We start from the raw sequence: 25244 nt of genomic DNA on the forward strand, positions 1-25244 counted from the left end.
ATTTTATTTATTTGAGAGAGAGAACGTGAGCACGAGCAAGGGGTAGGGGGCAGAGGGAGAAGCAGCAGGGAGCCCAATGCAGGGCCCCATCCCAGGACTCTGGGATCATGACCGGAGCCCCAAGGGCAGATGCTTAACCCACTGAGCCACCCAGGCTCCTAGTAGTTTATTTTTTGACAAAAATATTATGTGTGATGAAAAAATTTTCAAGAAAGAAATGAATAAATTAAAAGGTCTCTCTTACCCTCAATTTCATTTCTAGGAATAATCACCTAATAGTTTGGTGTCTTCTAGGACATTTTCACTGTGTATATAACGTGTGTGTGTATGTGAATACAGCGGTTTTTTTTTAATTAGGATTGTGTAATAAATATTACTGCCAACTTTTTTTTCTCAGTGTATCTCAGACAACTGTGTATCAAAACTGCACTCTAAAGACTGTCCTTTGCACACATACATAGAGTTTTCCCAGATGTAGAATCACTGGTTTCACGCATTTAAAATTTGCTTAATACTCTCCAGCTCTCCTCAAAAGCTGCCAGTTTACGTTGTCTCTGATTGCCAAAAAGTGAATGCAGTCTTCAGTTGAACTCAGTAGCAGTAAGGTATCCACAAGAGAGGTATATCTGTTGCGTGATGAGACCAAGATGTGTCCCTCGGCTCTGCTTCGTGTGCTGCAGAGCAGAGGTGGCCCTCTTGGAGCCCCGCTGTAGCCTGCTGTCTGGGCACCGTGCTCCCCCCAGCAGACCTTTCTAGCCCACACTGGAGCTGTAGTTGAAACTGAGTTCTCTTTCAGGAGTGTGTGCATGCATGTGTGTGTTTAATCACTCATCTATTTTAATTCTTCTAGTTACTTTTTTAATTACCTCCCATATTTTGAAATGACAAATGAAGCTCAGGAAAAAATAGAATAATTAAGGTTAGCACATGTGTAGACATGGAAAATTGGGCAGATCTTTCTTTCTGAGGTTAATACTTTGAGAGTAAGGTCAGTTCCCAAAGAAGGACTGGTTTGGTTTAAAAACCAAACCAAACCCCTGAGACAGGTAATGCAGAGACTAAAATTTCCCTTCAGAGACACAAGATCTCTTCCAGTAACAGTTCAGCTTCTTCACAGAACAGATCTTGACCTAAATTATAGTTCTTACATAACTGCGGGACTTCAGCCAAGCCATCCAGACCAATAGTGCTTGACAAGAACATAGATAAGAGGTCCTTTTCTGGCAACCTCTCATGTCTAACCTCAGCAAAGGCCTGAATTTCCTAGAAAGAATCGTTAGAAGAAAGCGAATCCTAGGACCTGTAGTTAGAATTTTTCGATCCCTTTTTTATAGTCTGCCTCTTACTCACTGATTAAATGTCTTGCAGAGCTGGACTTCCCAAGAACTCTCTTGCTTTTTACATCTTGCAATTCCCTGTTCATTATACAAACAAAGAGGGCCAGGCTTTAGCCTCTTCGGGCCACCCACCCTAGAAAATGAAGAGCCCAGACCAGTCTGTTAGGACCGTGGCAGCACCCTGCTGCACTCCCTCCTGATGACCTTCAACCACTCACAAAATCATTTGTTTCAGAAGATCTCCTTCTCCCTAGGAGACTCCCTGCAAGCCAGCTAACCAGCCTCGGACATAAGCTTTTACCATCTATTCTCTTCATTCCCCCTCCTCCTCACCTGGTCATGCCTGTTCTTGTCACTCTGTCTGTGGCCCATCCTCCTGCACCCGGTCTGTCCATGGCCACTCCCTAGTTGCTACTCCTGATAACCAGTAATGCTTCTCACTTGGTTCTACAGGGTCTTCTCCTCAGACAGCCCTCTGCTGAGAGCCCATATTCTTAGGCTAACTCTCATGCATATTCCAACCAGTTTTTGCTGGTGATAGTATATAGTATTTATGTGTAGAACTGGCTGCTCCTGAAAGCTGAAATGTTACGTTTTCTTAATCTATTAAATGCCTTGGAATAGTGCTATTCAGCAGAAATACAGTGTGAGCCACATACGTAATTTAAAATTTTCTAGTAGCCATATTTTTTTAAAAAGGTGAAATTATAATGTTTATTTAATTCAATAAAATTCAAAAAATTTAATTCAGTACATACAAACTATTATTTGAACACGTAATCAATATGAAAAATTAATTTTTTTCATGCTAAGTGCTCAGAATTCGGTGTGTGTTTTATACTTAAAACATATTCCACTTCAGATTAGCCATATTTCAGGTGCTCAGGAGCCTTTTGTGGCTTCTGTCTGCCATCTTGGACGACAGAAAAGCTCTAAAAATATCTCCCAGTGACTCAGTTCTTGCCATTGGAAATGGTGGGCTCAGACATTATTGAAAAGAAATAGATCTGTTAACCCTCCTTAATGATCTTTACACTTCCTACCTCCAAAATCTGGATTTTTATTTTCCTTCATGTTCAAGTTGATTTTCTTTTTCAGGCCTGAGTTAAATTAATTTTGATAGCACTTAAGGTGGGCTTCATTCTCTGAACTATTCTCAGGCATATGGTTTCTGGGTTTCCTGGCACGTATAATAGCTTATTTCTCTTTATTTTAATTTGGGTCCCAGAAAGATTATCTCGAATATTGAAATACTTCTTCAAATCAAGATTCATGCACATCTTTATTTAGGCACCTAAAATATTCTGTGAATGTGTCACCCAGTATAATTTTTGAGTACTTGAAAGCTAAAATTTACGGTGGCATTGCCAAAGCTCCACATAGAAAAATGTGTGTGTTTGCGGCTAAGGCCACGTCCACTCATCCAGAGGACCTAACTCTGTGTCAGTTCTAAAATAGTAACCAAAGGATCACATCCAGAAGAGAGCCCCTGGGAAGGTTGTGTCGACTTGAAATTTTAGTAGTGAAGGACTATTAAAAGGAGAGGAGAGGTGTGTTTTACTTGGGCAGTCATGAAATCTATTTTTACATCTCCGAAGGCCTGCCAGACAGAGGATTCCATGTGTACTGAGTGGGCCCAGAGAACACTAACTGCACTGGCTGAAGGTTACAGAAAAGGCAGACCTTTTGTATAACACCGAAAAGACCTTGACCTTGGTAACAGGTGTCCATATGGAAATAAGCTACTCAAGAAGTAATGCCTTTTCTCACCGTAGATGTTGCAGGAGGCGAGGTGGCTGTGTCCCCGTGAGGTGGTATAGGGAAGTCAGGCATCAGGTCCTGCGTGTCATCCATTCCTGAGAAGCTCTCTCGGTGTCCTCTCTCTTCCCCTTCCTTTTCTTAACAGTTAGAACAACAGAGGCAGCAGTTGCTCACTGAACGCCAGAACTTCCACATGGAACAGCTGAAATATGCCGAATTGCGAGCCCGGCAGCAGATGGAACAGCAGCAGCACGGGCAGAACCCTCAGCAGGCACACCAGCACTCAGGAGGACCTGGCCTGGCGCCGCTTGGAGCAGCAGGGCACCCCGGCATGATGCCCCATCAGCAGCCCCCTCCCTACCCTCTGATGCACCACCAGATGCCACCACCTCATCCACCGCAGCCAGGTGAGCGGCAGGCTGTGCTCCCGGGTAAGGCTGCAGCCATCCCTGTGGCCCAGCTGTCAAAGGAGTGAACCACACCCTTGCTGATTCGGGGCTAGGACTGTGACTAGGATGCCCACTGTCATCTAGGTAGTTGTAGGCAATGGGACCTGGTTGTAGAGCCATCACCACATAATGCTTGTCATGTTCTGTTCATGGTGTGATGCCTTGCCCTGGGTCGGTCAGCCTCCACGTGGCCAGTATATGCCAGAGTTCCTTAAAAATTCGTCCTTGGGTTGTCTACACTTGTTTTGTTTTGTTTTGTTTTAACTTACAGACATTTTAAAAGATAGACACACACAAAAATAATAATGCAGTGAACTCTTATGACCCGGCTTCCACACCCATCACTTTCCTGCCATTTATCACCTTTTGTTAGAGAAATCTTCTACCATGGGCAAAAGTAGAGCGCATAGTGTAAAAATCCCCCCATATATACCTATTGTACAGTTTCAGAATTACCGATATTTTGTTTATTCCTCAGTGCTTATTTTTAAAATTTATTCCTAAAACTACTGGGATAAATATTTAAGAGAGAAATTCCCTATGGCTACTTGGTGCTTGGTTCTGGCTGGTGTTAAGCATCAGAATCTGTAGTAATTGTTTACAGAGGGATCCTGAGGAGTTCCAACATCTGCATTTAGCTTGTACAGGATGGGAAGAGAGATGCTTTTGCCTTTTTCCCTAAATAACATCCTGGTGAGGACAAGTCTTTGCATGCTAGGCCAGTCACCCACCTTGTTCTGCTCACTTCTCATTGTCCTCACTTTACAGTTGAAGAACCGATGCATGGCAGGGACCACACGGCCTTGCTGCCTGATGGAGCCAGGATTTGTGCTGGGCTCCGTCTGATTCCAGAATGATAGCCGGACACTGCCCCGTGACCCCCGGACTAAGAGGGACTTGCAGCAGATTCAGATACAGCTCTTCTCTTAGGGAGACCATGCCAGAGAAACAAGAGTTCATAAAAATAGCCTTTAGAATGGAAATAGGGCGTTTTTCTCTTTTTACTTTCTCACAGAAATAAGCTCTTCTTCAGTGAATTTTAAAGAAAAGGATCATTGCATGTATGATGAGACTAAAATCTGTGATGAGATCTTTTTTCTTAAAGTTTTTTATTGAAATACAATGTACATATGAAAAAATACACAAATCATGAGTACTTAGTGAATTTTAACAAAGAGAATATACCTGTGCAACTACTACCCAAAAGCCCCTGCTTTTCTCCTCTCTACCTCCTTTTCTCCGGGGGGCAACAGCTATCCTGGTTCCTGACAGCAGCGACTAGTTGGGCTTGTTTTGAATGTTATTTAGAGGGAATCACACAGTGACTTTTGTTTCTGTCCGGTTTCTTTCACCAACACTTGGTATGTGAGATACATCCACGCCGTTGGATTTGCATGGGGTTGCAGATTTATTTCTCCTGTTTGCTGTATGTAGTCCATTGTGGGCTCTACCCCAGTTTATTAGTCTGTTCTCCTGTTGATGGACATTTGATTCGTTTCCAGGCTTTGGTTTTAACAGATAGTACGTGCTACTGTGAACATGCGTGTGCACATGTCTTTTGATAGAAGTAGGTATACATTTTTTAATGTATTTTTAAATTTAAATTCAATTAATTAACATATAATGTATTATTAGTTTCAGAGGTAGAGGTCAGTGATTCATCAGTCTTTTATAACACCCAGTGCTGATTATATAGTATTCCCTCATTAATGCCCATCACCCAGTTACCCCATCCCCCCACCCACCTCCCCTCCAGCAACCCTCAATTTGTTATCTAGAGTTAAGAGTCTCTTATGGTTTGTCTCCCTCTCTGATTTCATCTTGTTTTATTTTTTCCTGTCTTCCCCTATGATCCTCTGTTTTGTTTCTTGGATTTCATATATGAGTGAAACCATATGATAATTGTCTTTCTCTGATTGACTTATTTCCCTTAGCATAATACCCTCTAGTTCCATCCACATCATTGCAAATGGCAAGATTTCATTTTTTTTTTTTTTGGATAGCTGAGTAGTATTCCAAGATGTGGAATACACCACATCTTCTTTATCCATTCATCTGTCGATGGACATCTGGGTTCTTTCCAAAGTGGCTATTGTGAGCATTGCTGCTATAAACATTGGGGTGTAGGTACCCGTTCAGATCACTACATTTGTATCTTTGGGGTAAATCCCTAGTAGTGCAATTGCTGGGTCATAGGGTAGCTCTGTTTTCAACTTTTTGAGGAACTTCCATACTTTATTCCATAGTGGCTGCACCAGCTTGCATTCGCACCAACAGCAGACATAGGTATACATTTCTGTTGTGTGTGCCCCAAAGTCCCTAGAATGGGTCATAGGATATGCATATGTTCACATTAGTAGATGCTGCCAATATTGTTCCAGAATGGTCATACAGATTTACATGCTTGCAATGTGTGAGAGTTCTAGCAGCTCCAGGTAATCATTTTTCTTAATTGCCCCTTTTGTGGGGGTGCTTTAGAGTTCAAAAGTAAAGTTAAATCAAGTGTGTTAGTAAAATTAAGAACAACAATAAATTGAACCCACTAGTTAAAAGTTGCCTTAATATCACCACTTCAGAAAAAGCTGGTTGTTAACGGGTGAGCCTAGAGCACCTATATTCTGGTGATGAGCTAAAGGGGCCTTTGGAAGCTGGGCAGATGAGGAAGTGGGTAGTGTTTTAGGTGAAGTTCCTCTTCAGTCTCTGGTTTGCTACAAGGTGTCAGTTAAGAACTTTGAGTTTGGTCCTTCGAACTGTTGTTTCCTAAGTCCTAGAAAAGTTTACAGGCCACAGCGTTTATGTTAGGAGCTGAGGATAATTATCCAGATCAGTTGGCTAGCTTTTGGTATTTGGCCAGAATTTATGGTGTGTGAAGGAAGGGGAAATCAGCCTCTGAAAAGCCAGCAAGGTTGAGGAAGTGGCGAGAAGGTCAAGACTAATTTCTCACTGGGTAGTTAATTTGTCCAGCTCTGTTAATTAGGGTTTGTATAATTATGTAGATAAATCCCACGTAATCTCTTCTCCACAAAACTGTCCCATCAGTTAGTGGTAGAGCCCATTAAAATAGCAGCTCAATGTCATGAATCTGCCAGGCTGTCAAACACACGAGCCTGGGCCCCAGAGTGGCTGGTATAAATCAACACCTGTCCTCCTCTGAGGACCACTCCTTAATTCATTCGCTTACTTAGAATTTTGTATAGAGGGGCGCCTGGGTGGCTCAGTTGGTTAAGCAACTGCCTTCGGCTCGGGTCGTGATCCCAGAGTCCTGGGATCCAGTCCTACATCGGGCTCCTGGCTCAGTGGGGAGCCTGCTTCTCCCTCTGACCCTCTCCCCTCTCATGCTTTTTCTCTCTCTCTCTCTCTCAAATGAATAAATAAATAAAATCTTTTTTAAAAAAAATAATTTTGTATAGAGAATACCGTCTTTATGCTGTTCTCATTCTTCCTCGGCGCTTATTATTTGGTCCTGCTCCTAACCCAGGAAGTCCAGCTTTGTGTAGGTTTTATTTTGTTCCTGTCTCTGACAAACTGTCCCAAGTAGGTCTGTTTGCTACCAAACAAAAAGGCAAAAAGGAAGTATCTGTAGTCTGTTGCTGGTGTACAGAGAGCACATGGAGACTGGAGGCGACTCCAGCCATCTTTGTACCGCCCTTAGGTTTTGCTCATCATGATAAAGTCGTGCCACTGCATTTCCTCTTTACATTTAAATTGGAAAACTGATTTCATGAAGTGATTTCTAGATTTAAGCCTTCTGAGTTCTCCCTGTAAAACTGCCATTCCAGACGAACAAGGTGAGCAGTCATGATAGCAGCCGGTTCTTGAGCACTCGCACAGTAGCCTTTGAGTGTGCCCTGGCCTGCGGTATCCATGACGGCACGTGGGGAACCAAGGACAGGGGCCTGGGTCGAGGCTGCTGCTTCCTGAGGTGCTCTTGATTGCGCTGCTTACCTGAGCCAAGAGGACACCTCCCATGGCTGGGGGTCTTCAATGTCGGCACTCCCAAGGGCCTCAGCCCGTTCTTAGAGGAACACGACCTGTCAGTGATTTGAGTCAAAAGGAAATGACAAAAATCTAGTATGTGAGTACAGCCTAAGCTCTGCCCTCCGCTGGACATTTATAGTAGATGAGGCACTTTGGAGTTTTCATGGATCTGGAAAGAGCTGCCTTCCCTGGGGAAGCCCCTGTGTGAAAAGCAGAAGGAAAAGGACATGTTGGTTTAGATACCTTTATGGTTTCCTTGTGGTTAATAGTAGAAGGATTTCTGGAAGTGCCTAAAATAACCAGAATAGAAATGGATCTGAATTGGTGAGAACTCAGACATGGTAAAAATGATGTTTTAATGATAAAACTAGAATTAGTAAAATGCTGGTAGTTTAAGGAAATTTCAACCAAGGCATTAGTCACTTGGCTTTTAAGCCCCCAAGTTAGACCCACTTACACAATTCTGCCCGTGGGAACCATGCTCAGGAAAGGATTCCATCCAGTCATCCCTTCCCAGGCTACTCCCTGGACTCCCAGCCCCACACCGAAAAAGGAAAAGCCCAAGTTTTTATTATCTGCGGCGCCTTTGGTCCTGCTCGCATCATGTGATAACAAGGCCACTGAGCCACTTTCCGGCTTAGCAGGTTACCCTCACAAAGAGAACAGTGAGGGCCCAGTCTTCAACAAAGAGCGTCTGTCGTGGGTGCCCCCGGAAGCTGCTGCAGCAGGAGCATTCCCTGAGGAGCCTGGGCTTCCCCTCACTTGGCCCTGATTGTGTTATTTCCGTTCTCCAGGGCACTCAGCCAGAGGATGTGCTGTGGACGGTTAGAAAAGGGAGTGATGAAATGTGCCCAAGATTGGAAATTCACAAGTTCCCTCTCCTAGTTTCATGTTCTTTTCCCACCTGCCTCTTCCATCCCAAAGAATAAAAATCTTTAAATAATATTCCACCAGGCATGATGGGCATAATGCTTTAGTAAAAGATCTAATAGACCCAAGAGAGTATGAAGGATTTTTCCACTAGGCTAAACCTAATTTTAGCAAACCTTTCCATTTTTCAGGCTTCAGATGCCTGCTGTTTTTTTTTTGTTTTTTTTTTTTAAGCTTGTATGTAGGTCAAACTCCCACCAGTTTTTGCTTTGATGCTACTGTTTTGAAGCAATGTCTCATCTCTTTCTCCTTTTCACCTCCCTTTCTACCAGGGTAGGAGATACCTGAACTTCTTTTTTTTTTCCTGGCAAAACATACAAACATACCCTTCATTTTGTTCGGTAAGGCCTGCTCCTGTGGCTTTCTTCATGTTTAGTAAGAGGTCATGGCAATGCCTTCAGACATTGTCATCCTTATAAAAGTGGTGAGACCTTTGTCGGACACCAGAAAAAACACAGGAATGTTTAGGTATCAAAAGACAGAGTTTGCATTACAAAAAACTGATTCTGTCTTCTCCCTAGTCTTCTTAAATTCTGCCCCATTTCAAATTTGATCCTTAGAAATCAGCTTTTCCAAGGAGAGAGCTGCTTCTTCAAGACACAGTGGTGTAGGTGTTAAGGAAAAGAGAATGAGCCTCAACTCAGTCTCTGCTCCTTGGGAACTCATGGGCCAAATTACACAGTCCCTCTGAGACTTCGTTTCCTTATCTCGAAACTGGGCTCTTTGTGTCTTGCAATCTCCCCAACAACCTAGAGGATTCAATAAAATAACTGTCATTGCTGGCAAATGGCAGGCCCTGGCTCAGAAGGGTATCCTTGTCTCCCCGCTATCTGTTCCTAAATCTACACTGTCCTAGATACCCAGCACTGTGAGTCACATAGTATGTGAGAGCAGTAACCTCCGGGTGGCACAGGGACATCGCCCACTCTTGGTGCTCCTTGCTCTCCTGAGAAGTGTTTGTGCGAAGTCCGATAAGCAGAAGTAATCTGTTTTTTCTCTAGCTCTTCTTTTTTGCTGCCACCTCTCCAAAGGAGTCACTGTTCTCTCCTTCACACCTATGTCCCAGTGGCTTTATTGCCCTGTTAGGACAGGAAGGTGAGAGAACTTTGGTTTTCAGGAGACTTCGGGATTTGTAGCAAGAAAAAGAAGTTTCTTGCAACTGTTGGGCTTATGGCTTTGGAAAACCCTAAAGCTGCCCTGTCACAGCATGTTGCCATAAAAATATAGGGAAATAGGTAAACAGGCCACTGCTGCTGAGCAGGTAGCTTTGGAAATGGCACCACTGGGCCCTGCCAGCAAGAGCCTTCAGGCTTAGCCCCAGTGCCTGTTGGATAGGCGTCACCTCACGGGTCTGTGTCAATCTGCAGCTGATTCTCCTCTTTGCCAGATTATTTTGTGAATAGCTCTTTTCCCTGCTGGAACTCTCACACTGAGCTGCTGGTTGGAGAACTGTCTCTCTGGAGCCGGGTATGGGTCAAAGAAGTGACCCATCGGTTTGGTGGCAGCACAGATGGCATCGCCAAGTCTGTGGACCCCCTCCTCCAGACCCTCGTCCACGGGGGGCACGAGCACCGTCTCTGGGGCCATGGTACCCAGGTCCCATATGGGCTCCCCTCTTTACACTTCATGACCTCGGCAAGTTACTCTGCTTTTATGTCTTCTCCTTTCACCAACTTGGTGACTTAAAACAACAGACATGTTCTCTCAGTCTGGGAGCTAGAAGTTCATTATCTAGACCTCTCTCCCAGGGTTCTAGGGAACAGCCTGTTCCTTGTCTCTTTCAGCTTCTGGTGGCTGGCGGCAGCTATGTGTCTCTTATAAGGACACTTGTCATTGGATTTAGGGCCCACCAAGATAATCCAGGATGATCGCCTCAACTCAAGATCCTTAACTTAATCACATCTACAAAAACCCTTTTTCTGAATATGGTTGCATTTATGGGTTCCGAGTATTAGAACATGTACCACATATCTGTTGGGGAAGGGGGGCAGGTCATCATCCAACCCACTGCAGGGTGCCGTATGTTTGATAAATTAAAAAATGACTGGGCGCCTGGGTGGCTCAGTTGGTTAAGCGACTGCCTTCGGCTCAGGTCATGATCCTGGAGTCCCTGGATCGAGTCCCGCATCGGGCTCCCTGCTCGGCAGGGAGTCTGCTTCTCCCTCCGACCCTCCCCCCTTTCATGCTCTCTGTCTCTCATTCTCTCTCTCTCAAATAAAAAAAAAAAAAAAAAAATGACTTACTGCAGGGGCACCTGGGTGGCTCAGTTGGTTGTGTCCGGCTCTTAGTTTTGGCTCAGGTCATGGGATCAAGCCCCGCATGGGACACTGCACTCAGTGGGCAATCTGCCTGAAGATTCTCTCCCTCTGTCCCTCCTTCCCTACTTGTGTGCATTCTCTCTCTCTCTCTTACAGATCTTGTTAAAAAAAATTACTGCAGGAAGCAGAGAAGAACTAAAGTGGCTAGAACTAAAGTATACACCTTAGTTTTTTTTTTAAGATTTATTTATTTGACAGAGCACAAGCAGGGGGAGGGACAGAGGAAGAGGGAAAGAGAGAGTCAAGCAGACTCTGTGCTGAGCATGGAGCCCAGTGTGGCGCTCGATCTCATGACCCTCAGATCACCACCTGAGCTGAAACTGAGAGTTGGACGCTTAACAGATTTAACCACCCTGGTGCCCCAATTTTTTTTTTTTTTAATGCTGGCTATTATATTAAATCCTTTCGCATGAACTGTTTCATTTGAGCACAGAATAGTGTGGTAGCAAGAGAATTGGATTTAGAGTTAGAAGACTTGGATCTGATACCTCTTAACAAATTCTGTGACTGTCACAAGTCCCTTAACTTTTCTGAGCTGCTTTTTTCTCTCTATACAATGAAAATATTTGCTCTCACAGCATGTTGGAGGGGCCAGTGACATAATAAGGCACTATAACAAATAAACTGGTTCCCCGATCAGACAGAAGCTATAGGGTGAGAGTGGGGCAGATACCTAGTTTCACTCTGTATAATCTCAGGAAACCCAGGCTCTGGGCATCCTCAGTGACTCCAAGAACACTCGATCTTGGTGTGGGTGACATGGAAGTAAGATCGTGCTGTTTAGTTTTCCAGTCTGATTAGTTCATACTTTCCCTGTTGAGGATGGTACTGGGTGGCTGCTGACAGGGATGCCCACTGGTGAGCCAGGAGTTGGGGCAACCCGCACCTTGCTCTTCATTATCAAAGCATAAATGTCTGTCTTGCTGCTAAAAATGAGCAGCAGTTGGGACTGCACAGCTGTGTGTCATACCCCTTCTGTGAGCGCTCACTTGCTGTGCCCTTCCTTCTTCCTTCTTCCATCCTTACCAGTACTCACTATGGCTTTTTTTTGTAAAAGCGTGCCTTACCGCTCTCTTCAGTTTTCTGGAGGGAAATCTGAAAAGGGCTGGCAAAATATTCTTCCACACTTGCTCAAGGCCTCTTGTCCAGACTGAACTTGGAAGGAAGAGGCAGCTTGCACCTGCTGAGAGACAGGGGCTGTATGGGCTGGTCTAGTGCATGGTTTCCATTGGCCACGGGTCCATGAAAAGTTCTTTGATCTCCAGGTTGGGAAATGAGCGGTCCAGGCTTAAAAGTGGGCCTCATGTCTCCAAAAACAAAAGTATCTGCTGTCTCCCTGTCACACCACCAGAGAATACCTTTAGAGAATCACTCTTAGAGACTTAGGGACTCGGGAGCCTCTTGAACAGCGGCAGGGGACTAGTTCCATGGACCGCTGCCCATGTGAGCCTTTGAGAGTTCCATACCTCCCCTGCATCCCACCTCACCATGCTCCTGTCACTACAGGGTGGCCTGTCCCGCGTCTCCCGTTCCCAAAGCAGGAGTCCTTGCCCATCCTCCCCACTTCACCCCCACTGCGCTTTGCACATCGAATTCTCTCTCCTTCCCGCTGCACACTTGCCCTCTGCCTTGCTCTCTCACCCATTCCCAGGCCACCTGTGGGGTGCTGCCCCTCACCCCTCAGCTCCTACCATTGTCTGCTCAGCCTGCCCTCACCCAGTCCCTGCTTCTCTCCATCACACAGGCCATCAGTCCTGCATTCCTCCCTTCAAAATCTTTCACCCAAGTCCCGACCCCATTCTGTGTGTAAGGCTCATCCAGACTCTTTGCTGTGAGTCTTTTCAGAGAGACCGTGGGTCACGTGGCTATTACTTGAGCACCTTTTTTTTTTTTTTTTAACGTTTTTGAGCCTGTTGTTCCTCAGGAAATGCAGGCAACAGCTAATAAGGTGATACAGGTACCTCAGGGAGTGGCGAGTATGAAGATGCTACCTATAAGTGGTAGCTCCTAGGAATAACGGGGATGACACTTGTATTATTTTCTGATTGCTTAACTCCGGCTGGGCCTTGTGCGTAGGATAGTCTGCTCTTGTCCTATCTCCAACCCGCTCCTTCACTCCTTTGCACATCATCCAAAATCCCAAGTCATTCACAAGTTTGTCTCAGTTGACTGGAAGGTTTCAGGGTTTTTGGCCTGCTCCTTCTGCAGGCTTCCCTGGATGCGCGGCCACGCTGTATGTGTGTGGGCTATAGGACATACAACATATTGCATAGTAGCTCCTGGAATCTCCATGTCACTCCCTAGATGGATGGGCTCTCCATCGCTGCCTGCATGTGCCCCAGCCCTGTGGCACTGGGCCCAGCAGCTTGGCTTCGATGCTCAGTTGGTGTGAGGGGGTGGCAGTGTCCGCCCCACAGTGAGTCCAGTTCCTGCCCTTTTGTGAAGCAGTTTGACCAAGCTGTCCCCCAGTGGACGCACCTTGGGGGCTCCTGTGCTGGACTCTTGCCTTTTTGCATTATAGAGTACAGAAAAGTGGGCCTGAGAGCCCCCGACTTGTCCTTTTTATTCTGAGGCATAATGGTGATATATTTTGCTTTCTAAAAATTGTCCCCCAAAGTCAGTAGACCACCTCTTTCTCTGACTCTTGAACTTCTGGAGTGCTCTTCACTGACAACCCAGTAGTGAGGGGCTCCTGTCCCTGGGTCCTGGGTCAGGGAACAGACACTGGAGATAGGTGGTGTGAGGCTTGAAGCTTCGTGTGTCATTTCTTTTTTTTTTTTTTAAGATTTTATTTATTTATTTGACAGAGACACAGCGAGAGAGGGAACACAAGCGAGGAGTGGGAGAGGGAGAAGCAGGCTTCCCGCGGAGCAGGGAGCCTGACGAGGGGCTCGATCCCAGGACCCCGGGATCATGACCTGAGCCGAAGGCAGATGCTTAATGACTGAGCCACCCAGGCGCCCCTCGTGTGGCTTTCTTAAGACGGACCTTTTTCTAAACAGTGACCAAGAACTCCCCTTAGGTTATCTCCAGTACTGCTCTCTACATTGTAATTGATTGGTAGCTATCAGTCCCATCTCCCAAATTTACAAGACTGGACCTCAAGCATTCTTACTTCCAGCTTTCTCAGAACTGTCTAGAAACCTGTATTTAGTTTCATACAACTGACCTTACAGAGATACCGAAGTCCCTAGATTTAAAAACAAAATACCATAGATTCTCTTTCCTTATTCTATAGAGAGTATAATTTGCTGAGAGAGAGAAGCATGCGCTTCAACCCTAGTGTGTGCCCATTAAAGTATTCTCCTTTGTTTGTAGCTCTTTAAAACCAAGCCCAGCAGCCAAACCACTGAGTTTAAGAACTAATAAATATTCATCATATCTAAAGCAAGATTGGCAAACTACAACCTGTGGACCAACTCTGGCCCATCTCCTGGTTTTGTATGGACTGCAGGCTAAGAATGGTTTTCACAGTTTAAATGGTTGGGGGAAACTCAAGAATGTTTATATTTCATGAAGATTATGTGAAATTCACATTTCAGAGTCCATAAATAAAGATATATTGGGACACAGTCTCTCATATTTGTTATCTGTGACACTTGTATGTCATCTGTGACTGCCTTCATGCTACAATGACAAAGTTGAATAGCTGTGACAGAGACCATATGGTCTGAAGGTCCAAATATTTACTGTCTGGCTCTACAGAAAAAGTTTGCTGAAAGTCCTGAAGGCTCAGTGTGAAACTGCAGACAGGAGGTATTTTACTGTTCTTGTGTCTGGTGTCTCCTCTCGTTAATTTCAAACCAGTAGGAAGAGATGAAGGGGTCATCTGTTTTTCTCGCAAGCCCCCCGCCTCCCCACCACAGTGTTTCATGGTGGGGGCTAGAAGGAGATACGTTTTTGTGAACAGGACTTGGAACTTCTGATCAGAATCTCTTTTTGATGTTGATTTCACAGTTGTGACCAATATCCTTTCACACATACCCTCCCACGAAGCCCCTGTGTGAAGCTCAGTCTTGACTGAGTTGGAATCCTTGGACTGTGCACTAACTTGCTGTAAAAGTCCACTCCATCCCATGTGGCCTGTGCTTGGTATTTTGTGTCCTCAGGAAGATGTATGACAAGCCACTGTCCACCCAGACTAACCAAAACAAATGTTTTCTTCTAGGGTGTTTTTCTTGTAATTGCTTCTTACAGCTACCTGCCTGTACCAGGGTTTAGGGTAGTCATTCGCTCCATAGATTGCCCCATTATCCTTCCTCCTCCCAAAAAATGAAAATCTGGACATAGAGGTTATTACAGATTATTGCTCTGTTGGTATTTCAGATCCTTCGGAGGGTTAGGTATTTGTATTTAGCAGCCCTGGGCATTGACTTGATCCCTTTCTCCCTAGTACACTTACCTTAATACTTTAAATCTCCTTCCACAGGTCAGATACCAGGTCCAGGTTCCATGATCCCTGGGCAGCCCATGCCAGGCCGCATGATTCCCACCGTTGCAGCCAACATCCACCCCCCCGGGAGTGGCCCAGCCCCTCCTGGTATGCCTCCAATGCCAGGAAACATCTTAGGACCCCGGGTACCCCTCACGGCACCTAATGGCATGTGTAAGTAGCATGATGGGGGGAAGCATCACCGTAGGGTCTCTCTGGGCGGGCGGGAGACAAGGGACGAAGGCTTTATTCTCTAGGTGATCTGTAGTTTGGCAGGTCCATGGACAGTGCAGCCTGTGGCAGTGGGTTCCAGAAGATCGGTTTGTGGTCAGTGCTCTTCAGCACCCCTGATGAGCAGGTGCACAGGTGGTGAGTGCAGATGCTTACAGTTGTTTGGCCGTGTGTACCATAGCCTTTGTGGCGTGCACTCGCGCCCCTGAGGTCTGTGGGGAGGCCAGGAAGACAGTCCTCACCCACTCCTCTTTAAGCCTTAGGTCTAGCTTGAATCTCGTTAGACATACCGAGTTGCTGGTGGTTTTCCTACAGGAGCCTTTTTTGGACACCGGGTTCAAAATGGGAGGGTGCGAAGAAAGAAATAAGAACCGGTTTAAGGCAGAAATCACAAGTCTCTCGTAGCTACTCTGGGATCTTGGTAGTAGCGGCTTAGACTCGGGAAGGCGTATTGAGGGGCTATGTTGAGAGGGAATGGGAGGTCCTAGCAGGCTCTGTGGAGAAGGCACGGCTGCTGCTGAGCAGTGTCCGTGTGACATACGTATGAAGCCCAGGGCTTTTCTCCAGTACACCGTGGTCTCCCCCAGTCCTAGCCTCCAGAGCGTTGCTTCAGAAGCTCTGCCCTGCCCTTAACTCCTGTCGATCTTCTCGGAACGATCCCAAAATGCAGCCAGTAGTGGCCAGGTACCCCAGCCACATCTGTGATCTTGGTTCATTTACAAGTTCATTTATGTGCCAAGGAGATAGCTCCTGTTCACAGTACAGAGCTAGGACTCCAGAAGTCCTGGTGTCCAGGAGCTTTAGTTGGGAAAACAAGAAATGAACAAGTAGATAGTAGTATATAGGATTTACAAGTTATCTGAGATTCTGAAGTGCTTTGAGTGCACTGTAGCACTCGGGGAGACCTCCCAGCGCCAGGAGGCAGGCTGCACAAAGGCATGTCTCATTTCTCTCTGGGCCCCTAGGGGCTAGGACAGAGTAGGTGCACGGAAGAAAGACAGCAATATAGCTGGGTGTATAGGATCGTAACAGTAGAAAAACATTTCCCTTGAGGCCTTGGTCAACGATTGTAGTGTAGCGGATACTTCTCTTCCTTGGCAGGACACACTTGAGCTCACTGCCTCACAGGCATGTACGGATGTGCCAGTCTGCCAAGACGGCTGATCAGTTTGCCATCTTAGTTGCAGAGATAATATCCTTGGTCTTTACCACCGTCCAGGATTTCATCCTGAAGGGCCCTGAGGGGAGCACCTTGAGAATGTGGAGGGTTTCAGGTGCCCCCCCCCCCTTCCTGCCACAAATGAGTGTTTCCAGGATTCTGAGCCACTCACGTGGCTGTAGGTCCCAGGCAGGCCTCATTGGGTGAGGTGGTTCCCCTCTTCAGGTCTTAGTTTCCTCCACTGGAAAGATGACCCAAGGGATTAGATCAGCGGCCTTCAGAATGCTTTGAAGAGCTCTGTCAGTTTGGTGGAAATCTCTTGGGGGGAAGGGTGGGTGAACTGACTGGTAAGCAAGGCTGTACTTGAATTCTTTGTTTTCATATGTTTCCGTTTCTGACAAAATCAAGAGGTTTAAAAAACCCTGGATTAAATCATCTCTAGGGTTCCTTTGTATGCTAAGCAGCTAAAGTTGAAATAGGAAAGAGCCCCAGACACTCATACTAATTGTTCCTTCAGGACCTGACCTAGTTTTGGCCAAAAATCCAAGGACTGCAGTTCAGGAGCTGTGGGGCCTCCCAGGACTGTCCAGCTTGTCAGCAGCTGCCTCGAGTGAAGCTCTCTGGCCCTGGTGGAGACACTTAATCAGCAAGAAGTTATTGATAATCTGTTTTGTGCCCACCTAGGCCAGGCACTGAGAGAGAAAGAAAAGAAGACACAGAACTTGCCCAGGAAGGAGCTTTATCATTTAACTGAAGAAATAAAATTAGCAGAGAGAACCATTAAAATGCAATAAAATCAAACTATAATTAAGTTCTGCAAAGGTCTGGAGTGATTCTTGGAAGGGCTGGGCCGCGGAGGCGGTTGGGACAGATTCAGACACCTCACCAGGCGAGCCGCGCGACCCGGGGCTTCCGGGGGACCTCACCCGCACGACCCGCGGTGGCAGCCGCGCCTCGAAGGCTGCGTGGGTTGCCTGCCTTTACGTAAAGAAAATTACTTCCTCGGCCCTTTCTCTCTGACTGGGCTCTTTCCCAAGCCCTTGTGTTTCCAGCAATGACGAGTCCCTCTTGGCTGTGTTTGCAGATGCCCCTCCGCCGCCGCCGCCACCGCCGCCGCCGCCGCCCGCCGATGGAGCCCCTCCGCCTCCCGCTCCAGGCCCGCCCGCCTCGGCCGCCCCTTAGCCCGGAGGATGCAGGCAGCGTCCACGCCCAGCGCCGGCAGCTGCAGGGGGATGACGAGACTTGTGCTCCGCGGCTTCCTCGGGTTTCTTTTAGGATTTTTCTTCTCGCGGCCCCAAGCACGCATCCTGTATTTCCCCGTCCCTCTTGCCAGCCCTCGCCGTGCTCTGACGCGTGCTGTGTCAGGTCCTCCGCCGGCACCGGGGGGGTGGGGGGTGGGGGCGGTAGCCTGCGTCCCCCTGTCCTGGTGTGGGGTATACTGACCGTTTCTCCGCGGGTCCTGTCAGCACGAGAAGTTCATGTCTATTGTTTTGGTGCTCTCCCCGCAGTGTTTGGCTTTGTCTGATGCTTATGTGGCTCATGCTTTATAATCATTTTTTTTTTTCTTTTGTCATTGTTGCTTTAAACGAGAGCATCCTAAGTTCATAGGAACCAAAAAAAAATGGTAATGGGCAGAGGAAGTAGCCAGAAGGGACAAACCTAAAGGCATTATAAGTGACCTTATTTCTGCTAATCTGAGCGAAGATTGGTGCTGATGGTGAAGTTTCATGAGACTTTTGCCCCACATAGACGCACCAAAATTCAAAGAGATGGGGACGGGGGGACCCCACTGATTTTATTCCTGGTGAGGAATGGGAGGACCCCCGCCCCCGTGGCCCCTTTAGTACCTGGTAGGGGAGCGCAGAAGCGTTAGAGCAGACCTCCTCCTCTGCCGGGCCCACTGGTTCTGGCTTATTGTACAGGTGATTTGTTGGGTTAGGGGTGGGATCTGGGGAGGCGTTTCTTCATTCCCTAGACTAGCCAGGAACATTTGAGAGTCTAGGGACATGACTACCCACTGAGTCTAGTCCACTAGTCACTGCTTTGTACTCATTCTTTTTTTTCCTCCCCCTCTTTAAAAAAAACCTTTAAAAAGGACAAAAAAAGTAAGTAGATAGTGCTAAACATTTTAGCTCATGGAACTTGGTTTAGGATGGCTGGGGGTTCAAGTCCCCGAACTACCTCTTGCAGTCCAGGGTGAGTGGGGTTTAGTGAAGCGGTACTTTAGGTTTGGGATGGGATTGGAGAAGTGGGGCAGAATCAAGGGCCTCGTCCCTTCTCCCTTCCCTTTCTGACATCTCACATTCCATCTGTCGCAGGGTTGTCAGGGAGATGCTGGGGGGTTCCAAGGCACTCAGTTGGCAATCAGAGCGTCATGCTTTGAGGGTTGGGGTACTCGGACTGAGAGATCGGAATGCCATTCCAGAGGAGGAGCCACAAACATGCCTTAACTCGAGCCCATTTCTACCCCTGCTGATGAATTACTTGAGAGTTTTGGTTCTCTCTTCCTGTCCTTCTTCCCTCCCCTCTATCCTTCCATGGATGGGGGAAGGGTGTGTTTGGTGGATCTTGATTTCCAAAGCACCTGGCCTCTTCATGTCACATTCTCAAGTGGCAGTTTTATTATTTAGAATGCAAAGTGGAACACCTTTTGGATATCTTTTTCTATATATTCTGTAAAGCTTTACATACGAGAGGGTGTAGGGAGGTGTTTGTAAAACACCTCAGAACTTTCTTCCTTAGTATCAGAAAGCAAAAAAATAAATAAAACCACAATTAAGATTTGCCTTTCAAACCCTCAGGTGTTGCCTCTAACCAGGTGGCCCTGGTCACCATCCGAGTACTGGAACCAAGGAGACCTTGTTCTTTTGTGTGTGTGTTCTGGACTCTTGGAGTGGAAATGAGCTTGTTCCTGCTGGAGTTGAGTTCCAATGCATTTGCCTCCAGAAAGATCCCAGTGCCTTTTGACAATGGTCAGGGTGTTCCCTAATTCCCGCCAGTCTTTCCCAAAGGAAACTCATTCCAAATACTTACCTTTTCCACTGGGGTCTTAGAAGGAAAATGGAATTCTGGTTCATACTGTGGTCCCTTGTAACCTCAGGTCTTTATTGTGATCACTTTCAAATTTAAAAGATCCAGGTGGAAATATTTTTACTATGCTGATAACAATTCTACAGAATACCTGAATTCTTAACACTGTTATGTTTCAATATAAGTGGTGACTTTTTCTTTTCATGTCTTTGATCTGGTTTCGTTCCTGTAATAAAGCCACCCAATTTGAGGGGGTGGGGGTGGGAATAATACGTGGTTTTTGTACAAACGTGTTTCTCAGTGTGTTATTTTGGAAAAATGAAGGGAGGGGAGTTTTGGGAGATTAGAGGAAATTGATCAAGAAGACCTAATCTCCCTCTTTTTTAGTGAATAAATAGAACATTTCTGGATTCTAGTCCCATTCTCTGCATTCACACACCAATCTCTTCATGTGTCCTATGAGGAGCCTAAATATTCAGCCCCACCTGGTCCTGGTCCGCAGTGAGTTCAGCAATTCGGGGCTTTCTGACCGACCACCTTGATGATGCTTAAGGAAGATACAGTTAAATGTGCCTTGCCCACTCTTTTCCATGGTCAAAGTGAAGAAAGAAGTGTGGCCAACATCCTGGCACCTCCAAGAGAATGAATAGTTTTGTTTGGCAAGCTAGAGCATGTCTGTCAGGATGCAGTTTAGACGGCCCTAAGTTGGAGGCAGGCCTTGAGGGCAGTTGGTTCCATGAACCTGGATGTACTTCTAAGGACAGCCTTTGAGCACCCACAGGCACAAACCCTGTGCAGAAAACAGGAAGAAGCCATTGCCTTCGAGAGGCACATGAACCCAGTGAAGCAAAACCGGTGGATTCTGTGCAGAGTTGTGACCGCTTGACTCCTTGCAGAGGTGTGCTGGCCGCGTTGTGTTCTGCTGCCCAACCTGTTCCAACTTACCTGTAGTACACGGTGCTAGGAGCAGCAGGGTCTCCCAGAGTTCCTGTACTTCCCCAGGGTGATGAAGGAGGTTAATCCTTGACCCAAACTAAAGACTGGTCTATAAACTTGAGTGTGAGTTCTTTTTAAAGTATAACAGGACATGTATAATCAACCAGTCTTTCACAGGTTCCTCAGATCCTTACTGTGGAGTGGTTCCCCCAAATGTAGTTAAGGACAGTAGTTTGCCAACCTCAGGACAGATCAGGATCACCCATAGGATTGTTCACAGACAAGCTGCTCAGCCCCACCCTCAGAACTGATTGAGCAGGTCTGGAGTGAGTTCTGAAATACTGTGTTGTTTAGAGGGGGACAGAGGGAGAAGGAGAGAGAGAATCTTAAGTAGGCTCCATGCTGAGGCTCAGTCTCACCACCCTGAGATCATGACCCGAGCTGAAATCAAGAGTCGGATGCTTAACCAACTGAGCCACCCAGGCGCCCCTGAAATACTGTGTTTTTAACATTTCCAGGGGGTCCTGATGCACCTGGGCAAGGGACTACCCTTTGAGAACCACTAGTTAGGAAGGTTGTGTGGTACAGCAAGATCTCTGTGGTTCCTGACAGTTCATTCTTTTTTTTTTTTTTTTTCAATTTGACAGAGACACAGCGACAGAGGGAACACAAGCAGGGGGAGTGGGAGAGGAAAAAGCAGGCTTCCCACCGAGCAGGGAGCCCGATGCATGGCTCGATCCCAGGATCTTGGGATCATGACCTGAGCTGAAGGCAGACGCTTAACAACTGAGCCACCCAGGCGCCCCGCTGACAGTTCAATCTATGCGTTCCATTCGTCCAGTAAACATTTGAGGGCCTCTTAGGTGCCAGGCATTTGACCTTGCATGCAGTGAAGTCATAATTATGAATAAGGTAGGCAAGGCCCCTGCACTCCAGGCCACTTACATTCTTGTGGGGTGGGGGATACAAGACAATAAATAGTAAGAAATAGGATTATTTTGGGGGCGCCTGGGTGGCTCAGTCGTTAAGCGCCTACCTTCGGCTTGGGTAATGATCCTGGGGTCGAACCCCGCATTGGGCTCCCTGCTCAGCGGGGAGCCTGCTTTTCCCTCTCCCACTCCCCCTGCTTGTGTTCCCTCTCTCGCTGTGTCTCTCTCTGTCAAATAAATAAATAAAATCTTAAAAAAAAAAAAAAAGGATTATTTTAGATAGTGCCAAGTAGTCGTGAAGAAAAACCGTGTAATCAAAGAGCTTTCTGGGGGATAATGTAAATAGTCTGTGAATTGGATGTGTTTACATGATTTCTGTCCTGGGTGTGGTAACCTGAGGGTTCACCTTCATTCCAGGAAGACCTCATCTGAATAATCAGAGCACCCCTTTGGATACACAGTGCCTGCCCTGAGATTTCCTTCTGCAAACCTCTCTGCCTGTGACCTTTAGTTAACCCTGCTTTCTCTTCTCCGGCTCCTAGAGCATAGCTGCACTTCACTTGGTCCTGTTGAAGGAGGACTTACTGGGAACAAGGTGAAAGCATCTTGCTCCGCTGTGAATGGATGGTCTCCATCTAAGGAAATCACCTTGCAGAATAGGATGGAAGCCCAGGACCCTCAGTGTTGGATCTCCTTGTGAATAGCTCCCCTGGACTTCATTTCCTGGTGGCTTGTTTTTAGGCCTGCCACCTCTCTTTACTAGGAAGCACCTTTGACCCTGAATTTGAAACCGAACTGAGACAGTAGTGACCAAAAGGAGTCCTATGAATAGGCTTAACCAGAGGTTCCGAAACAAATTAGAGCTAGCTCTCTCTCCCCGAGACCCCCCAGCCCTTTCCAATCCATGGGACCCCAAGGGGAGAGAGACTTGTCTGATCCCCTCTTCCTGCTCCTGGCCTGCCTTGGAGAACTGGGGCCAGCTCTATTCCCTCCTGTCCCCAGAGGCCTTTCTAGGCCCTTCCAAGCCCTCGGAGAGCATTCAGGTGACTGCCGGCAGCCACCTTACCACTGCGGACCCTTAGGGTCTGCAAAATAGCCATGCCTTCATACAGTACCATGACCAACACCTTCCAATGACTTAGACCGGAAAGAAAATGCCTCCCACTCTCTCCTGTGGCAACCTACCAGCTCAGGTGCCCTCACAACCAGATGGTCCCAGAGGGAGTTACGAAGCAGCGGTGCCATTGGAAGGTAATAGCTCCTTTGCACGGGCTGATTTCCGTGGCTGGTTTGGCCCTGACACTTAACGGATTTCCCATAGTCATCCCAATGGAGTGGCATTCCTTGTTCCAGTCTGCTTATTGTGTAGTACCTATGGGTTTCCTGAGAACCACCTGGAGAGGTCACCTGCCGAGACAGCAGGACTCTTCCTGCAAACAAGCCTAGTTGATCCATGTCTGAGGCAGTGTTGGCTTGTGCTGTGTGGCTTTCTCCCAACTGACTTGGCTTTGGGGAAATGAAATTCAGGGTTTTTTCCCATCTTGCAGCAGACCCACTGCCACAACAAGATGACCACCTCCAGGTTGTGACATGCTTTTCTAGGAGTACTTGTGTGATTGAGAGTCCAGAGTTCTTGCAGCGAGGAGGTGCTTGTCAGCGCACATAACTCGGGCCCCTCACTCTTGGCTCTTCCCTTCTTCCTGGTAATGGTGCAAGAAGGTCCACTAGCAGCAGCCCATCACCAAAAATGGTCAGAGCTGACTGCCCCATAGTCCAGATCTCTCCTGGCAGGGCAGAGGCCGTGCTAGACGGCCCTTTCTGATTCTGACCTAGGATATGAGTCTGGATCATTGCCATGTTGTACCCTGTTAAGAAAGCATAGCATTGACCCTTAAATGCCCGGGTGTGGGGGTTGGGGAGAGAGGCAGGGCTTCCGTTCTGCCAAGTGAGGCCTGACCTCTGCATCCTGATTCCTCTTTTGAAATTAAGAAGCAAGAATGAAAACGTTTGAAATTAAGATCTCGGCTCAAGTCCTGGCCCTACCACGTCATGAGCATGATCTCAGTGTCGGTTTGCAAATGTGCAAAATGGTTAAGATATTTGTAGCATGATAGTGAGAAACAGGACAAATTAAGAGTACTAGGAAAACTAGAAACTCACAAAAATGTTAGTAGTTACTACTGAGGACTTAAAGCCAGGAACCATGCTGCTTCCTGTCCAGACTGAAGTATGGCCCCAGCCATGGCAACTGGAGCAGCTCCTGTCCTGGACAGCAGCCCCTAGTTAAGCTAGAGGCTTTCTATGCACAAGGAGGCAGGCTGTAGCCATGGCAGTGGGCCTTGTGCCTGCCTTGGCACCGGAGGCAGGTTGCCAAACCCAATAGGAACCTCAGAGGCATGTGGAAGCCATTGCCTCACAAAAGCATCCCTGATGCCCAAATGCACAAGACTTGAATGTGGGGACATGGGTGTAGGCTCTAGATAGAGGTTTAATTTCACTCTGCAGTTCCTACATCTTCGATCTCTTCTTTGGCCCACCCTAAGCCCTGGGCCCAGAAAAAGTACTGCAGTCACTGGACGCTGTGGTTACCCCGGTCTCATAAAGGAAATGGGTTACTGACTCCCAAGGTCACGCAGATCTGATGCCGATCCTGCTTTTCCTGTCACCCTCCATTGCCTGGTGAGCTTCTCCCATTCACCTCGTGGAGGTGGTTCCAAACCAGCTGTGCCGTGCTCAGTTCGGAGGTCTAGGGGGGATCAGGATAAAAGTGAGTGGCAGCCATTGGCTTAAAATCCCCAAATGAAGAAAGTGGTTAGAAGAATTTGTCTCCAAGGTAGGGAAGAAGGTCATTGAGGAAGGCGATGGTTCACATTTTATTGTATACCATATGCTTGTTCTAATTCAAAAACTGAACTGAAGCCAGCCTGGCTGGCTCAGTGGGTGGAGCATGTGACTCGATCTCAGGGTGGTGACTTCAGACCCCACCTTGGGTGTGGATCCTACTTAAAATTTTTTTAATTGAATTTAAAAGAATATATTTAAATACTTAATAAAACATTAAAATGAGAAACAAACTGGAGTTGCTGGAGTTTTAACAAAGAAGTGGGAGAAGGGTCCAATTCAGACCTTTCTAGTGAAAAACACAGGGTGGTCATCATGCCCCAGACGTCAAGGCCCCATTGGTGAGGCCTCATCCCCAAACAGACCAGCCTGGGGAAGGGGGAGCTGGGCAGGTCCACCAAGATCCTCCGCTCACAACCACCACCAGAAGCAAAGGAACACAGACTTGTACATAAGCCAAAGAAGAAAATACAGAGATAAGCCACAGACAAGGGAAGCAGAGATGGGGTTGGAAGGGTGCGTTAGTGTCTCAGTGGTCAACCAGCAAGTGCAAAGCCCAGCCTGGCCCTCTGCTCAGAGAAGGCTGTAGTCCAAACTGGTATTTACTGTCCCCCAGAGGCAGCGGGAAGCCATGGAAAGAGCCTCACGAAGTCAGCCCCTTTGCAGGAAGCTCCAGACCCTTGGCTCTGGGGTGGGAGTACCTGGTTGCCCTTCATGCGTGTTTGCTTCTCCCGGCCTTCGGGAGCCTCCCAGCGCCTGGTCCTGTGCACTCATCATGCCCTGCAGTCCAGTGGGGAATTACTGTAGACCAACGATTCCAGGAGCAGGCTGGGAAGGCTTCGCAGAGGGCAAAGGTGACAGGAACTGAGCTTTCTGGCCCGTTTGCCAGGCAGACTTGGAAGGAAGGGAACAC

The 25244-nt window shown here is 47.1% G+C and overlaps 1 protein-coding gene across 6 annotated transcripts in view; it reads left to right on the forward strand.

The window, feature by feature from the left end:
• Positions 1-22627, forward strand: part of SMARCC1 (SWI/SNF related, matrix associated, actin dependent regulator of chromatin subfamily c member 1) — a 181074-nt gene extending 158447 nt beyond the window's left edge. For 3 of the 6 annotated variants that reach the window (XM_064596765.1, XM_064596757.1, XM_064596758.1), the window contains 3 exons: positions 3244-3505; positions 15203-15379; positions 17280-17406. In XM_064596765.1, coding sequence (XP_064452835.1) covers positions 3244-3505; positions 15203-15379; positions 17280-17389 — 549 coding nt within the window. In that variant the 3' untranslated portion in view covers positions 17390-17406. Of the gene's footprint in view, positions 1-3243; positions 3506-4315; positions 7600-15202; positions 15380-17112; positions 17407-17679 lie in introns of those variants that run through there. The other 3 variants (XM_045862541.3, XM_054504801.2, XM_054504802.2) reach the window with 3 other exon arrangements.
• The last annotated feature ends 2617 nt before the right edge of the window (positions 22628-25244 follow it).

The sequence above is a fragment of the Mirounga angustirostris genome, unplaced genomic scaffold (assembly GCF_029215605.1).
Source record: "Mirounga angustirostris isolate CCGP_5_RB_7025 unplaced genomic scaffold, mMirAng1.0.hap1 SCAF_1, whole genome shotgun sequence".
NCBI classification, from domain to species: Eukaryota; Metazoa; Chordata; class Mammalia; order Carnivora; family Phocidae; genus Mirounga; species Mirounga angustirostris.